We start from the raw sequence: 17,012 nt of genomic DNA on the forward strand, positions 1-17,012 counted from the left end.
TGGGAGGATCACTTGAGCCCAGGAGGTCAAGGCTGCAGTGAGCTGTGATTGTACCACTGCACTCCAGCCTGGGTAAGAGAGCAAGACCCTGCCTCAAAAAAAAAAAAAAAAAAAAGTACTAGAATTAAACAAACGAGACTTGTTGCACCTAAAATAGCTTTTTATAAAGCTTTCAAGTCCATGAGGTTGATTTTCATTTAAAATACAGTTGCTAACAAGTTGGGTCATCTGCTGTGCCCACCAATAGCATGTTAAAAGCATTCAATAGGATGGCACAAGAGAGGAAGGGCTATTAGCAACATAACAGTGATGCTGGGAGATGGGGTAACTAGACTGACAGGAAAGAATGAGGAAAAGTGGGACATCCAATGGTGAGGTCCATCACACTGATCCTGAGCCCCCGACGGCAACACCAAACTATGCTCAGCACTTTTTAAAGAAATTATTTAAACTGACAAATAAAAATTGTATATGTTTATTGTATGCAACATGATGTTTTGATAGATATATGTTGTATACATTGTGGAATGGCTAAATCAAGCTAATTAGCATATCTGATACCTCACATACTTTTTTGGTAAGAATATTTAAAATCTAGTGTCTTCGCAATTTTTAGATATACAATTTATTTTTGTTAACCATAGTCACCATGATGTACAATAGATTTGCTTTCTTTTCTTTTCTTGTTTGACACAGGGTCTTGTTCTGTCGCCCAGGATGGAGTGCAGTGGCATGATCATGGCTCAATGCAGCCTCGACTTCAGGGGCTCAAGTGATCCTGCTGCCTCAGCCTCCTGAGTAACTGTGACTACAGGTGTGCGCCACCATACCTGACTAATTTTTAAATTTTTTTTGTAGAGATAGCGTATCACTTTGTTGCCCATTCTGGACCCAAGCAATCCTCCTGTCTCGGCCTCACAAAATGCTGGGATTACAGGCATGTGGCACCACACTCAGCCATGATTGCCTGAATTTATTCCCTCTGACTAACTGAAATTTTGAATCCTTTGACCAACACCTCCCCAATCTCTCCCTGCTTCCATTTCCTGGTAACTGTTTTACTCTCTGCTTTTTATGAGTTCAATTTTTTTAGATTCCACATATGAGTGAGATTATGTGGTATTTGCCTTTCTGTGCCTGGCTTATTTCCCATAACATAATGTCCTTCAAGTTCATCTGTGTTGTTGCAAATGGCAGGATTTCCTTCTGTTTTAAGGCTGAATAGTATTCCAATGTATGCATATATGTATGTATGTATGTATAAACCACATTTTCCTATACATTCATCCATTGATGGGCACCTAGGTTGATTCCATATCTTGGCTATTGACTTGTTCATTTTTAAGAATCAGTCTTTCTGCCCAAAATGTGTGGTGTCTTCCGTACACACATGGTGGGGGCTGATCAGGGAGTAGTGGTGTGGTCAGGTATATTTGTGTCCACCAGGTTTCCTTCCAAAATGAACGTCCAGGCTACTGGGCTTTTAGAGAAATAGTCCCAAGGTATCTACGCACTCTGCTGTTCTTGGAAAGTCAGGATTTGTCGTAAGCACATCTGTCGCATTGGAAGCATCTGAAGAAAATTGTTCTTTTTCTTAACGGTCATTGCAACTGCTTTTAGGATTCCACAGTGTTAAATCTGCCCTTTCTTTAGAGCAGTCAAGAAAGATGTAATAACTGAAGGAAATGGGCCTTCCTCCACTGATAGGCATGATGCTTTTGAAATTTAAGTGGAGCTCTTGCATTTGTTTTTTGTATGGACGGTATAAGGAATGGCACAAACGCTAGATGGAATAGCTTTATAGCTGTCGAGCATTTGTGCTCTTTTGTGCATCAATAGATTTCTATTTCATTGGTTTCATTTGTTCTTAAAAATGACCTATTTTTATTTTATTTATTTATTTTTTTGAGATGGAGTCTCACTCTGTCACCAGGCTAGAGTGCAGTGGCACGATCTCAGCTCACTGCAACCTCTGCCTCCCGGGTTCATGCAATTCTCCTGCTTCAGCCTCCTGAGTAGCTGGGACTACAGGCACCTGCCACCAAGCCTGGCTAATTTTTGTATTTTTAGTAGAGATTGGGTTTCACCATGTTGGCTAGGATGGTCTCAATCTCTTGACCTCATGATCCGCCCGCCTCAAAAAATGCCCTATCTTAACAAGAGCCTTTGGGGGGAAAATTCCAGTGGCAAACTTCTGGCATCTTCTTGACAGGCAGCAGCTTAACTACAGTTATCACATTCACAAATGAAGTGGTAAAAAATATTGAATTTTATTATACTTTTTGGTTTGAGGAAGCCACTAATGTGGCCACTAAACATGATGTTCAAATGAAACCTTCTGGGAAGTTTTTCAGGGATTACCAGGATAACCTAGAATCTCAACTAGCCTTTGACATTATTAGAAACAGTGTCCCAGTGGTAGAGCACATTATTCAGAAACTTAGATTTTCTCAGATCAGCACCTCAAAGCACTTATACTAAGACACAGGACATCTCCAGCTCAACATGTCAGAGTAACACACTGCTGACATGTACAGAGTGACTCACCAATCTAGACGCACTTCTATGGAGCTCCATTGCTGGAAGATCAAGTGGAAATACACACGGAAAGGCAAAGAACTTCTATCTGTTCACAATTTATGATGCTCGCTATCTGCCTGATATCTATGTCTCTTTCTTAATGTTTACATATCATTTCAGGTCCTGTGTTCCCAGGATGGAGACTGAGAGTGAGCACAGATGGATGTAAGCATCACAAAATATGCCCAAAAAAACACTGACCAGAGGTCAGGTCATGTCACTTGGTTAACATAACTCTTAATACAAAACATGGTTTGCATTTAATGATAGACACATAAAGCAAACTCTATACAAATGAGTCAGAGCCTCCAAAAGTAACTCGGAAATTACTGACAATACCTGAGATAATATTTTAAGATGCTTTGTTTTTCACTATTAGGAAGTAAAACTATGATTTGCATTAGGCCACTTAGTCACTGAAGGTAAATTTTGCTACAGGCCTCCCACCAAATCCATTAGCCATCTATGTCCTACATGTTGAATAATCACAGCCTGAACTTGAATGCTTTGAAAACTTCTCTGTCTCCAAGAAGATGGTATTCAAAGTGTCAAGTTTCATTTCTATGCGATGCCCGCCAGTGGCGTGATGAAGGGATTAAAGTCATTTTGGGAATTACATTTATAATCTACCAATCTAATGACCAGGATTTGAGTTATCAGCTTTTGGAAGAAATAAATGTTGAGGAAGTGAGGGAGGGAGAAAAAAATTTATACAAAAGAACGAAGCTTCCAACTCAAATACATTGTGTTTTAAGTGCACTATTAAAACTATTCCATAAGGAATAGTTTAGGAAGTTACCAGAAAGTGATAGAAACTGTGTGCTCACCTGAACAGGATTTCAGGGTAAACTTTGTCTTCATCAAAGAATGGACAGTAGCCAGGTCCAGTGGCTCAGGCTGTAATCCAGCACTTTGAGAGGTGGAGTTGGGAAGATCCCTTGAGGCCGGAGTTACAGACCAGCCTGGTCAATATAGTGGGACCCCATCTCTTAAAAAAGAAAAGAAAGAAAGAGAAAGGAAGGAGGGGAGGGGAGTGGAGGGGAGGGGAGGGGAGGTGAAAGGGAAGGGGGAAGTGGGGAGGGATGGAGGGGGAAGGGGGAGGGAGGGAAGGAAGAAAGGAAGGAGTTACAGTTACAGTTTGAATGGAGGGATGCCTCACTGTTGCCCCACATGTGTTGCTGGGGCTTGCACCCCTTTGTTGTATCTCTACCCTAACTGGGCCATCAGCTTTTTAGCAGACCACACATGAACCCTCTGTTTTACAAGCAAGACAGAACATGAGTTCACAGACACTGACAACTGATTTGTCTCTCTTTGGTTATTCTTTGGTTTTTTTTCATTGCCTCATCTTGATTTATATGCATAAGCATCTTGATTTATTTTTGCAAAAAAAAAACTTACAAAAATAAATGTTTTGTAGTTTACCTAGGAATAATACACAAAATATTGCATTTTTGTGAGGAAAAGCTATTTGTATAGTTTATTTCAATCTAATAATATTTGAAATTTGTTTGAAAAGCAAAATAAAAAGAAGCACTGCAGAGTAACTGTGTGATTGCCTGATGGGTTGTCCTGCCTGCTACACAGACAAAACCAATTCACTGGGAACACGGTACTATAGTAAAGAATAAGTTTAATTAACTAAGGCCAGCCAAGTGGAAGAACTGGAGTTATTACTAAAATCAGTTTTGCTGAGAACTCAGAAGCCAGAGTTTTTATGGATAATTTGGTGGGCAGGGGGCTAGGGAATGGATGCTGCTGCTTGGTTGGGGATGAAATCATAGGGGTGTGGAAAACAGTCTTCATGCATTGAGTCGGCCTCTGGGTGTGCGCCACAGGACCAGCTGAGTTATGCATCATGGGTCCGGGTAGGATCAGTTGGTTACCAGAATGCAAAAGTCTGAAAAATATATCAAAAGATCAATCTTAGATTCTACAATAGTGATGTTATCTATAGGAGCAATGACTCCTGGGCAGTAAGAGAGTATAAAAACTATGCCCATATTTAGCAGAATTCAGGCCGTCCCATAATCCTAACCTCATGGCCTTTCATTAGACTTACAAAGGCAGTTTTAGTTCCTGGACAAGGAGAGGGTCATTTTAGGGAGAGACTACTGCTTTCAAGTTAAACTATAAACTAAATTCTTCCCATGGTTAGCTTGGCCTATGACCAGGAATGAGTGAGGACAGCCAGCCTGTGAACCTAGAAGCAAGACGGGGTCAGCCATGCTAGATTTTTCTGACTGTCATAATCTTTGCAAAGGCAGTTTCAACTGTCCAGATTATTTAGGTCACTCAGGTGAAATGTATATGATGCACAGGTAAACTAACAACATTCAGCTTTTGTCATATGAGTGACTATGTAAATGTGAATAAATTACATTTTAGCTATTGATAAGACATATGTGCATTATTGCATAAGTATGCAAATACTAACTCCCTCTTCTTCCTCAAGGCACTTTGAACTAAAGAGTCCTCAAATCTGAACATTCTTTTTATTAAAATAAATTTGTGCTCCAAAAAGCATATAAAGCAATTTATAAAAGCATCTAAAATAAAACACACATGAAGTAAATGGGGAAAGTAGAAACTAACAAAAAATTAGGATAGGCAAAATAAGATTATACCAGGAGGAAAATGAGGACATAAAATTCATATCCTGGTGTATGGTTAAGAAGTTTACGTGATTCATGGGAGACAGGAGAATCGATCCTTCAAGTATTCCAAGATGACATCTTAAAAGCTAGAAAACTATGTCCTCAACAACAATCTTTAAGGCGAGCATAGTAATGAATGTCCTAGAGCTTTTTCTTATAAAGCCAATGAGAAAAATTGTCCCACATTTGGAAAATGATTAAATAGTGACTACTTAAATTTTTTTGCTATGCATTTTTTTTTTTTTTTGAGATAGAGTCTTGCTCTGTCACCCAGGCTAGAGTGCAGTGACACAATCTCGGCTCACTGCAACCTCCACTTCCTAGGTTCAAGCAATTCTCCTGCCTCAGTCTCCCAAGTAGCTGTGATTACAAGTGTATGATACCACCACACCGGCTAATTTTAGTATTTAGTAGAGATAGGGTTTTGCCATGTTAGCCAGGCTGGTCTCAAACTCCTGACTTTGTGATCCACCTGCCTTGGCTTCCCAAAGTGGTGGGATTACAGGCATGAGCCATTGTGCCCAGTCACATTTTCTAGTATTAGAAAATAACATGACTGCTTGAATAAAAGCAGGACATTGTTAAAGGGAACTCTCATTTGATATTCGGGGGGAATGCAAGTTTGTTGTCACATTTTTTAAATTAATAGCACACAATTCATAGAAGCACAGCCCTCTAAAAAGAGAGATTACCTTGCTGAAACTGAAAAAGTGTTAGGATTTTATAGCCTTTTTTAATAAGTAAATTAACCCCAAACAAGATACCACTATATACCTATTACAATGGCCAAATTCCAGAACACTGACAATAACAAATGCAGGTGAGGAAGTGGAGCAACCAGAGCTCTCATTTGTCAATGAAAAGAGTCAAATTCTAAAAAATCTTTGAAGAGATTTACTTTGAGCTAAATATGAGAGACCAATGACCCGTGACACAGTCCTCAGGAGATCCTGAGAACATGTGTCCAAGGTGGTCAGGGTACAAGTTGGTTTTATACAATTTAGGGAGATATAAGACATCAATTAATACATGTAAGATGTACACTGGTTAGGTCTGGAAAGGCAGGAAAACCGGAAGTGGGGACTTCCAGGTCATAGGTGGATTCACAGGTTTTCTGACTGGCAATTGTTTGAAAGAGTTATTATCTAAAGACCTGGAAGCAATAGAAAGGAATGTCTGGGTTAAGATAGGCAGTTGTAGAGACCAAAGTTTTATCATGCAGGTGAAGCCTCCAGGTAGCAGGCTTCAGAGAGAATAGATTGTAAAGGTTTCTTATCAGACTTAAAGACTCTATTCTATCAGTAATTCCAAAATGGAGGAGGGCATAATGAGGCAGGTCCAGCTCCTCTTTCCCATCATGGCCTGAAAGTTGACCTGAACTAGTTTTTCAGGTTAACTTTGGAATGCCCTTGGTCGAGAGGAGGGGTCCAATCAGATGGTTGGGAGGCTTAGAATTTTATTTTTGGTTTATACATTCATTTCTGTTAGAAAGGAAAAAAAGGTACAGTTACTTTGGAAGATAGTTTGGCAGTTCCTTACAAAACTAAACATACTCTTACCATATGATCTAACAAACATACTCCTTGGTATTTACCCAAAGGAGTTGAAAATATGTCCACAGAAAAACCTGCACATGGGTGTTTGCAGAAGCTTCTTTTTTTTTTTTTTTAATTTTACCATTGTCCAAACTTGGAAGCAACCAAGATGTTGTTCGGTAAGTGAATAGATAAATAACTATGCTACAACCAAGCAATGGAATTTTATTTGGCACTAAAAATAAATGAGCTATCAAGCCCGAAAAGATATGGAGGAAACTTAAATAATGCATATTACTAAGAGAGAAGCCAGTCTGAAAAGACTACTGTTCTGCAATGGGCAGGTCTATGGAAATCTACCCCTAAAGTCTGCGGAAGCTAACAGGCCAAGAAAGAGGCTGACACATTCGGTTTCTCAGGAAAAAACAAACAAACAAACAAAAACATTTAATAGGGACTTAGGAAGAGAAGCCGCAATGTCCTGGGCAGCTGCCAGACAAGGTGTTGGATTCCCACACTATGACCCCCACAGACCCAGGGCTTCCATGTCATAGGGAAGGAATGTGTAGGACAATTATAGGGAAAGGCAAGATGCTATGTGAATCTGCCTAGAGCAGAATTTATGGTCAAGGGAGTTTTGACCTAAGGGCAGGATTTACAGTAAGTACAAGCTCTTACACAAGGAACAGTAGATAAAATGGAAGATAGCAGCCTTCCCTAAATTGAGGTTAATCAAGAAGTCAACAGGGCGGATTGGCATCCAAGATGGAGTTGCGTTAGCCTCCACAACTACATACAATGATTCCAACTATATGACATTCTAGAAAAGGCAAAACTATGGAGACAGTAAAAAAGAAGACTAGTGTTGCCAGGAGTTAGGGTGCAGGGATGAATAAAGCAAAGCATGGAGGATTTTTAAGGCAGTGAAACTACTCTGTATGATATACTACAATGGTGGACACATGTCCCTACACATTTGCCCAAACCCAGAGAATGTACAACACCAAGAGTGAATTCCAATGTAAACTGTGGACTTTGGGTGATGATGACATGTCAGTGTAGGTTCATCAACTGTAACAAATGCACCACTCTGGTGGGGGATGTTAATAGTTGGGGAGGCTGTGCATGTGTGTGGCAGGGGCCATATGGGAAATCTCTATTTTCCACTCCATTTTGCTGTGAACCTAAAACTGCTCTAAAAAAATAAAATCTTTTTTAAAAAGTTAACCCAAAAGTATATGGTTTTATTGCCCTAAAGAAAGTTAACCAGGCATATTGTACCTAACTTAGCTATTTTAGAGAATCCTTTTCTCTTCAAGTATTTAAATCCTGTTCCTCAAATACACTCTGAACTAGGTCTCATTGCCGCCACCAATGGTTCACTCATTTTAGGAGTTAAATGAGGGGGAGTTAATTGAGTTTTATTGGAAAACGGCCACACTCAGTCGTTTCATATCATCTATGGCTGCTTTTGTAGCAGAATGGAATAGTTGTGACACAGACTAAATGGTCTGAAAAACCTAAAATATTTGCTATCTGGGCCTTTCCAAAAAAGTTTGTAACCTCCGGGCCAAATAAAACTTTGACACTTGCTCGAATCTGGTATGAAAATTTTGCTTGTAGCATCAGTTAACATCAGCAGATGATACGATACCAAAAAGTACTTGGTATCAGTTGCTTTTGGTAAAAGCAATTCTACAGAGGGCCAAAATACTTTAGCTAAAAACCACTGATTCAGAATCTCTAAGGCTGGGACCCAGAAATCTGGGTTTTAACATAGTCTCTGAGGGACTCTTATGCATACTCCAGTTGGAGAATCGCTGGAGCCCACTGGCCTAGCCCAGTGGTGGATGTACAGATTCTGACTCAGAAAGTCTGAAGTGCAGCCCAAGATTCTGCTTTTCTCACAAGCTCCCACGTGATGGCGATGTTGCTGGTCTGAGGGCCTTAGTTTCCTCACCTGCATAATGGAGATGATAAAAATCTATTTCATAGGGTTGTTGTGGGTAGTAAATGAAGTCATAATGTCCATTTATATCCTGCCCCCACCCCTTTCAAGCTATGTCTATTGGGGCAGGTTACCGAATGTCTTGGTTCCTATAAGTGGAGCTAAATAATATTGCCCACATCACAAGGTTGCTGGAAGGAGCAAATGAGATAATAAACATAAAGTACCTAGAACAGAGCCTGGAACACTGTAAAGGCTCAATAATGTAAGATACTATTATTACTATTATCATTATCGTTACATAGGGTGTCTGATCATAGCAGATATTCCATCAGTGTTAGTTTCCTCCCTACTCCCTCTCCTATCCATCCTCTCATCCCTACCCCTCCCTCTAGTGTCTTCTGTTGATTTCTTTTTTATTTTTCTTTAGAGATGCTGTCTCACTCTGTTGCCCAGGCTGGCATACAGTGGTGCAATCATAGCTCACTGCAGCCTCAAACTCTTGGGCTCAAGCGATCCTCTCACCTTAGCCTCTGGAGTGGCTGTGGCTACAGGTGCACATTACCACAACTGGCTAATTTTAAAAAGTGTTTTGTAGAGATGGAGTCTCGCTATGTTGCCCAGGCTGGTCTTGAACTCCTGGCCTCAAGTGATTCTCTGGCTTTGGCCTCCCAAAGGGATGGGACTATGGGCACAAGCCACTGCACCCAGCCCTCCTTCTGTTGATTTCTAATGTGTCTAATTAGATAACTTCTATAGGGATGCTGATTCAGAAATATCTGAACCCAGGTGGCCCTACCTGACAGTCCAGAGGTGCCACACAAACAGGGACCCAAAATGAGCTTGGACATTGACTGTGCTGCCCAGGCCCCTCTGCCCACCCCCTCTCAGGCAGGCTTTTGGTAGAGAGCTTGGGAGAACAAGGGAAAGTGGGCTTGCCAGTCCTTCCCACCTCAGGGGAGCACCATTTCCAGGGCTGCCTGAACATTCTTACTCTGCAGCACATTAATCTACATGGCACCAAGTTTACTTTTCTGAGAAGATTATTTGGGACAATATATGGAAAATCTGAGAAGTCATTTCTCTTTGGCAGCACTGCCCTCCGTAACAAAGCACATATTCCTGAAGGGCATCTGGATTTTGTTTCAGGTTTCTTTTTGCTTCCTCAGGGTTTAAGTGCTGCCAGGAATGGCCTTCTAAGAATTGTTTAGCAAACCTTAATCTCCAGACTCAGGGTGGTGGGGATAATCACATTTTTTGCCCGAAATGACCAAATTGAAACCATCCCCACAGGGTTGACAAGAATGGCATGCTGGGTTCTGGACAGAAATATAGTTATAATTAAGAAGGAATCAGCCAGGCGCGGTGGCTCACGCCTGTAATCCTAGCACTTTGGGAGGCCAAGGCCGGCAGAGTGCCTGAGCTCAGGAGTTCGAGACCAGCCTAGGCAACACGGTGAAACCCCATCTCTACTAAAATACAAAAGAAATTAGCTGGGCATGGCAGCATGTGCCTGTAGTCCCAGCTACTCGGGAGGCTGAGGCAGGAGAAATGCTTGAACCTGGGAGGCAGAGGTTGCAGTGAGCCGAGATCGTGCCACTGCACTCCAGCCTGGGGCGACAGAGCAAGACTCCGTATCTACAAAAAAAAAAAAAAAAAAAAAAAGAAAAAGAACTAATCAGACAGGCACGGTAGCTCACACGTGTAATCCCAGCACTTTGGGAGGCCAAGGTGGGTGGATCGCTTGAGTTCAGGAGTTTGAGACCAGCCTGGCCAACACGGTAAAACCTGGTCTCTACTAAAAATACAAAAATTAGCCAGGCTTGGTGGCATGTGTCTGTAATCCTTGCTATTCAGGAGGCAGAGGCATGAGAATCACTTGAACCTAGGAGGCAGAGGTTGCATTGAGCCAGTATTGTGCCACTACACTCCAGCCTACCTGGGCAACAGAATGAGACTCTGTCTTAAAAAAAAAAAAAAAAAAAGAACTAATCAGGCCACAATTCAGCACACTTCCTTGTTGCCAAAAGTCACTAGATCCTGACCATTTGCATCCCCATTGTTCCTAAAGATAGGATTTCTGACATTAAGATTATAATGATGGAGACAGGAGGCAGAGAAATTCTAGGCAGACAGGGGCAGGTCCCTGGCAAAGTCCCATCCTCAAGCCAAAAAGCCTGAGACTGCAGCCCAAAGTGAGAACTTACATGCCTGTTCTCCTGCTCAAATGTTGCCTTTTCCAAAACCACCCATGGCCCGCCCTGCCCCCTATCCTGTGCTTATAAAAACCCCAGACTCAGCTGGCAAAAAGGAGAAGCAGCTGGACATCAGAGACTATGGCTCAACGTCTGAGAGAAGTGGCTTGACTTCAGAGAGACAGCTTGACAGCATAACTTCAGAGAAGAATCTGGCCAGAGACAGCCGGACTTCAGGGGAAGATTACCTTCCCACCCCATCCCCTTTTCAGCTCCCCTTCCTGCTGAGGGCCACTTTTATCAGCGATAAAATCCTGTTTTTACCATCTTTCAATTCCTTCGTCCAAACTCATTTCTCCTGGATGCCAAACAAGAGCCTAGGAGCCACAAGTGCAGATGCAAAAGGCTGTCACACTGGCCCTTTGCCCTCACTGGTGGAAGACAGCTCCCTCACATGAAAAGGCAGAGAGAGGCTCTGCAGAGCTGTTAACACTTAAGCTGTCTGCAGATGGCAGAGCTAAAAGACCACTGTAACACTCCCTCTGGGGCTTCAGGGGTTGCAGGCACCCCACCAGATACTGCCTTGGGGGCATGCATGGAGTTTGCTCCTGCTGGTGCTCAAAAGTGCTCACCCTGGCTCCTGCAACTGCTCACCTGTGTGCTCCCTCCCATAAGGGGTGGAGAGCAGTGAGTCCAAATGAGTGGAGTTCACTCCTGCTGGTGACGAAGTGGCCAGCTGATTCCAGTGGTTGTGTACTCCAGTTCCTGCCTTATTTGCTCATGCGCTCCCTCCCGCAAGGAGTTGAGAGCTGTGGGCTGAGTAAATGGGGCACCCCTATTGCGAGTCCTGCAAAGCGGTCAGGGAAATATCCTACTTCAATAAGACTGTTTAAAAATTGATTTGCATCCCTGTTGTTCCTATAGAGATGATCTCTGACAGAATCATAAGGCTTTTGTTTAAGGATTGCTTAAGATGTTCTCAGATCCAAATTTCAGCGACCAGTTTGGAGACCCTCACAGAAGAATGGGATGAGCATAAGAACACAGCTTCTTCATCTCCCTGTCCCATGACTTCACCCTGTGCTCTTCGACCAATGAACACTCTCCACACTTGGGCCCACTCCAAAACCCTAAAGACTGTAGCCCCAAACTCCTCAGACAGATGGATTTAAGATTCCCTCCCATCTCCTCCTTTGGTGACTCTATAGGCAAATGCTTTATCTGCTAAAACCCAGTGTCTCTGGCACTGGTCATGGAGTGCCTTCTCACAAGAGCAAAATTGAGTGTAAGGTACATTTTCTTCCACAAGCCAGGTATTCCATAAGCACCACCAGCATCAGCAGATCCAGCTACAGATTCAGTGACTATGATCAACTCCACAGACCATCAGCTTGCTTTGTTGAGAGGATTCTGTCCTAATAAACACACTGCTAAGACTAACATTCCCAATCCACAGGACCTAGAGTAAAAGAAAATTCAGGCTACTATAGAGAATAGGTAGATGAAAGATGAAAAAGGGAGGGACGATCAACAGTATTGAGCACCTGTGCTTTGCCAAGCACCATACTACTTGGGATCATGTAGCCCTTCATGAAAATTTGTGATAAATGTTTTACCATCATCCTTTCCTTCCTTCTTTCCCTGGCCCATTCCTTCCTCCCTTCCTTCTTCCCTGAGTAAGTCAGTCAAAAAGGCATTTGATAACCTCCCCTCCCCTCCCCTTCAAGGGAGAAGAGGCTATTACAGCAGAGGAAGAGGAAGGGGCTGGAAAGCCAAAGAAGCAACTAGCATGCTAGGAAGGTGAGTCACATACAGGGGAATTGAGGGTGGAAAAAAGAAAGAAAGGACAGAGGCTGCTCCTTTAGCCTGGATCCCAGAGCCAATTCACAGGAGCAGCAGCATGTAACATGAGTAAAAATTAACCTTTGTGGGGGCAAGCCACTGAGATTTCATGGTCATTTGTGTGAAAGGAAAATGAATCTTGGGGCCCCAAAATCACTAAGCTAAAGGGAAAAGTCAAGCTGGGAACTGCCTAGGACAAACCTGACTCCCTTCTATTCAAGTCATCCCTCTGCTCACTGAGATAAATGTATATCTGATTGCCTCCTTTAGAAAGGGTAATCAGAAGCTCAAAAGAATGCTAGCATTTGTTTCTTATCTACCTAAGACCCGGAAGCCCCCTCCCAACTTCGAGATGTCCCACCTTTCTAGACCAAACCAATGTTCATCTTACATATGTTGATGGATGTTTCATATCTCCCTAAAATGTACAAAACCAAGCTGTGCTCTGACCACCTTGGGCACATGTCGTCAAGACCTCCTGAGGCTGTCACAGGCGCATATCCTTAACTTTGGCAAAATAAACTTTCTAAATTAACTGAGACCCGTCTTAGATTTTGGGGGTTCACATTTGTTACCCACAGCAAGTCGGGTCTAAGCCAACTGATACAGTAACTGGTAAATAACTTCTGTTCTTAGAGTGTGAATACAGCTTGTCTCTCTCATATCAAAGCCCATGGTCCTTCCACTTGATATATAGAATTGTTTATTGATTTAAAAACCATTTTATTGATTAAACTGGCCTTTGTAGAACTCAGCTGCTCTGAGCTTGTCCACTTCTCAGCACTTAGGGAAAATTTCATTTTATAATCCTTTTTAGTCCTCTTATTCCTCTGCAGCAGAACAATTATTCCACCAATACTGTGGAAAAGTTAGCCTAGTCTGAAAAATATTTCAGCTACAAATACCTAAAAATGCAGGATAAAATATGGCTGAGCTAGCAAGAAAGTAAGAGAAATAGTCCAAGTATTTAAACTGCTCTGAAATACTAAAGGACTGAAAATGGAATGAGACCAGGAGTCCAAAGAGAGGTTAATGAGCAATAAAGCTAATGATTGTTTGAAGGGCAGGGCAGATCTAGACTGCTGGGGATTAAAGATACACACACAAACACACATATAACATATATAGGTGTGTATGTATATATATATACATATAGTTATTTTGAGAGTTTAAGACTTAAAGAAAGTTGCAAAAATAATACAGAGTTCCTGTGTTACCCTTCACCCAGCTTCTGCAATAATAATGTCTTACATATTCACAGCACTTTGGTAAAATCAGGAAACTGATACTGGTAAAATACTGTTAATACAGGTATAGATCTTATTTGTGTTTTACTAGTTTTGAATGTACCACTTTGCATTTTTGGTGTATAGCTCTATGAATTTTATCACATGTATAGATATGAGTAACTGTCAACACAAAGAAACTCTGTCGTGTTACCTCTTAACAGTCAGACCCTTGTCCCAACCATAACATTTGGCAATCATGGATTTGTTCTTCAATGCTATAATTTTTTTTTGGCTATGAGAATGGTATCTAGATGGAATCATACAGTATACAACACTTTAAGACTGGCTTTTAAAAACTCACCACAATGCCCTTGAGATTCATTCAAGTTGTACGTATCAATAGCTCATTACTTTTTATGGCTGAGTAGTGTCCCATGGCATGGATATACTCCAGTTTGCTTTCTATTCATTCACTAAGGACTGTTTGGCTTGTTTACAGTTTTTTTGTTTTTTTGTTTTTGAGATGGAGTCTCACTCTGTCGCCCAGGCTGGAGTGCAGTGGCGCAATCTTGGCTCACTGCAACCTCTGCCTCCCGGGTTCAAGTGATTCTCCTGCCTAAGCCTCCTGAGTAGGTGGGACTACAGGTGCATGCCACCACGCCTGGCTAATTTTTTGTATTTTTAGTAGAGACGGGGTTTCGCCATGTTGCCCAGGCTGATCTCAAACTCCTGACCTCATGATCCGCCCGCCTTGGCCTCCCAAAGTGCTGGGATTACAGGTGTGAGCCACCATGCCTGGCCTGTTTTCAGTTTTTGACTATTAAAAATAAAGCCACCATGACATTCATGTACAGAGTTTTGTTTGAACATAAGTTTTGGTTTGTCTAGGATAAATACCCAGGAGTGTGATTGCTGGGTGATATGATAAGCATATGTGCAACTTTATAAGAAACTGTCAAACTGTTTTCTAGAGTGGTTATGCCATTTTATAGTCCTACCAGCAATGTATGAGAGATCCGGTTGCTCTGCATCCTCACTAGCATTTAGTGCTGTCAGTACTTGTTATTTTAGCCATTTAAATAGGTGTGTAGTAGAATCTCATTGTGGTTTTAATATACATTTCCCTAATGGCCAATGACACTGAACACTGTTTTACATGTTTATTTGCCATCTGTATATCTTCTTTGGTGAAATGACTATTCAAGTCTTTGATCCATTTTCTAACTGGACTGTTTACTTACTCTGAGTTTATATGGTTCTTTATATATTCTGGATATGAGTCCTTTGTTGGATACATGCTTTGCAAATATTTTCTCCTAGTCCATGGCCTGTCTTTAAACCTTAGTGTTAATTGCCATGAAGGCACTGTCAACAAAGTCTAGACTTCAGGAAAGGTGCAGAATGGAGTTCTCTGGATATAGTCAAATCACCTGAAGAGCTTTACCCTCAGAACAGGCGAACTAGAAAAAATTCTACAAGCCAAAGAAATAAATAGCAAGCTGAAAGATAGATCTGAAGAAATTAGCCAGAATGTGGCTCAGAGAAACAAAATGATGCAATATTTTAAAAATAATAATTTAGAACCTCAGAAGGTTTAACCTATGCATAATAGGAATTCCAGGAGGAGAGTCTAATGTTGTCCAATACAGTAGTAGCCAATAGCCACATGTCACTACTTAAAATGTAAATTAATTAAAACTAAATGAAGTTAAAAATGCAGTTCCTTGGTTGTACTGGCCACATTTCAGATGCTCAATAGCCACGTGTGGCTGGTGGCTACCATATTGGACAGTGCAGATATAGAATACTACAGGAAATCCTACTGGACAGTGCTGATCTAGGTCATAAAACAAGTCTGAACAAATTTCAAAGAACTGGTATGATACAGATGTTTTGTGGAAATAAACTAGACATTAGAAATTAAAAACAAAATAACTCCTACTGCCTCCTCTCACCTTTTTCTCCATTACAATTCCACCTCTTAATGTCTTCATGTTCTTGATGAGAAGCAGAACGTCCCTACTGTGTTCCACGGCACCAAGTTCCCCAGAAGCCGCCAGTCTCTGATGACAGAACATCCTGGACCGCCCAGCTCCACACCCCAACCCAGGAAGTTCTCTAAAACACTGACCATGACAGCCTGGGGTAGGTGTCCACTTTAACATTCTGACCAAAATTCTCAACTCGATGCAGTCAGAGTCTGCGCAACCTGGGACCTCGAGCCAAGAAATCCTCAAGTGACCTTACTTGGCAAAACCAACAAAACAACTAAATACAGGTCTCAAGCGATTTACAGCTCGGTGCTTAACTCGGTCACCGGCCGAGGGGCAGCCCTCTGGCGCCAAAGCCCCGCCTCTCTATGACGTCACACGAGGAGCCCTGAAGTGGCGGTCAAGCTTGAGGCGTCATCTGGCTGCGCCTAATGGGCCGTTGCCTTACAGTTGCTGAGAGGAGGCGAGAGGCGGGGGCGCTAGGGCCGAGATCATGTCTGACTGGGAGAGGTTTCCTTGGCAGCAGAGGACGCTAGGTTTGGGATGAAAGAAGCTGGGCAGATGCAAAATCTGGAGAGCGCGAGGGCCGGGCGGTCAGTCAGCACCCAGACTGGCAGCATGACCGGTGAGTGTCCGGGACCCTGCTCCCGCCACCCTACCTTTCGCTCTGCCCTGTGCGTCTCCCGTCATTGAACTCCAGATTCCTTGTCTGAGCTTCTTTGCCTCCCCTGCTGCTTTTGGATGTCTCCTGCCCGCCCTCTGCGTGTCCCCTCCGCGGTCGCCAGGACCAATCGGCTCGGTCCCACTGGCTTTTGAAGTCTCGCTTTTTACCCCTGTTAGCTACTTCTCACAGGACCTAGAGCTGGGGCCTCTGAGGTCAAAGAGCCTGAACATTTCCAAACGGCGCTTTTGCCTTGATTTCCAAATTAACCGCACGTGACGCTTTCCTGTATTTCGACTGCTTTACCGTCGAAGGTCAGCGCATTTTTCGGGCTGTGTTCTAATCGCTTTCCTTTTAGCAACGCCCCATCACAG

At 42.4% G+C, this 17,012-nt stretch overlaps 1 protein-coding gene and 1 long non-coding RNA gene across 4 annotated transcripts in view; one reads left to right on the forward strand and one right to left on the reverse strand.

Moving 5' to 3' along the window:
* Positions 1 to 4,031: 4,031 nt before the first annotated feature.
* Positions 4,032 to 16,111, reverse strand: LOC107968098 (uncharacterized). Its single transcript, XR_001708996.4, has 2 exons — positions 15,942 to 16,111; positions 4,032 to 4,480 (listed from the first exon to the last, which is right to left on the reverse strand). It is a non-coding gene; the product is annotated as an uncharacterized LOC107968098 (long non-coding RNA).
* CDADC1 (cytidine and dCMP deaminase domain containing 1) overlaps positions 16,103 to 17,012 on the forward strand; it is a 45,721-nt gene continuing 44,811 nt past the window's right edge. The window contains exon 1 of one of the 3 annotated variants that reach the window (XM_522754.6): positions 16,103 to 16,602. In XM_522754.6, coding sequence (XP_522754.1) covers positions 16,521 to 16,602 — 82 coding nt within the window. In that variant the 5' untranslated portion in view covers positions 16,103 to 16,520. Of the gene's footprint in view, positions 16,953 to 17,012 lie in introns of all 3 variants that reach the window. The other 2 variants (XM_016925714.4, XM_016925715.4) reach the window with 2 other exon arrangements.

Source organism: Pan troglodytes, chromosome 14 (genome assembly GCF_028858775.2).
Source record: "Pan troglodytes isolate AG18354 chromosome 14, NHGRI_mPanTro3-v2.0_pri, whole genome shotgun sequence".
Classification (NCBI taxonomy): Eukaryota; Metazoa; Chordata; class Mammalia; order Primates; family Hominidae; genus Pan; species Pan troglodytes.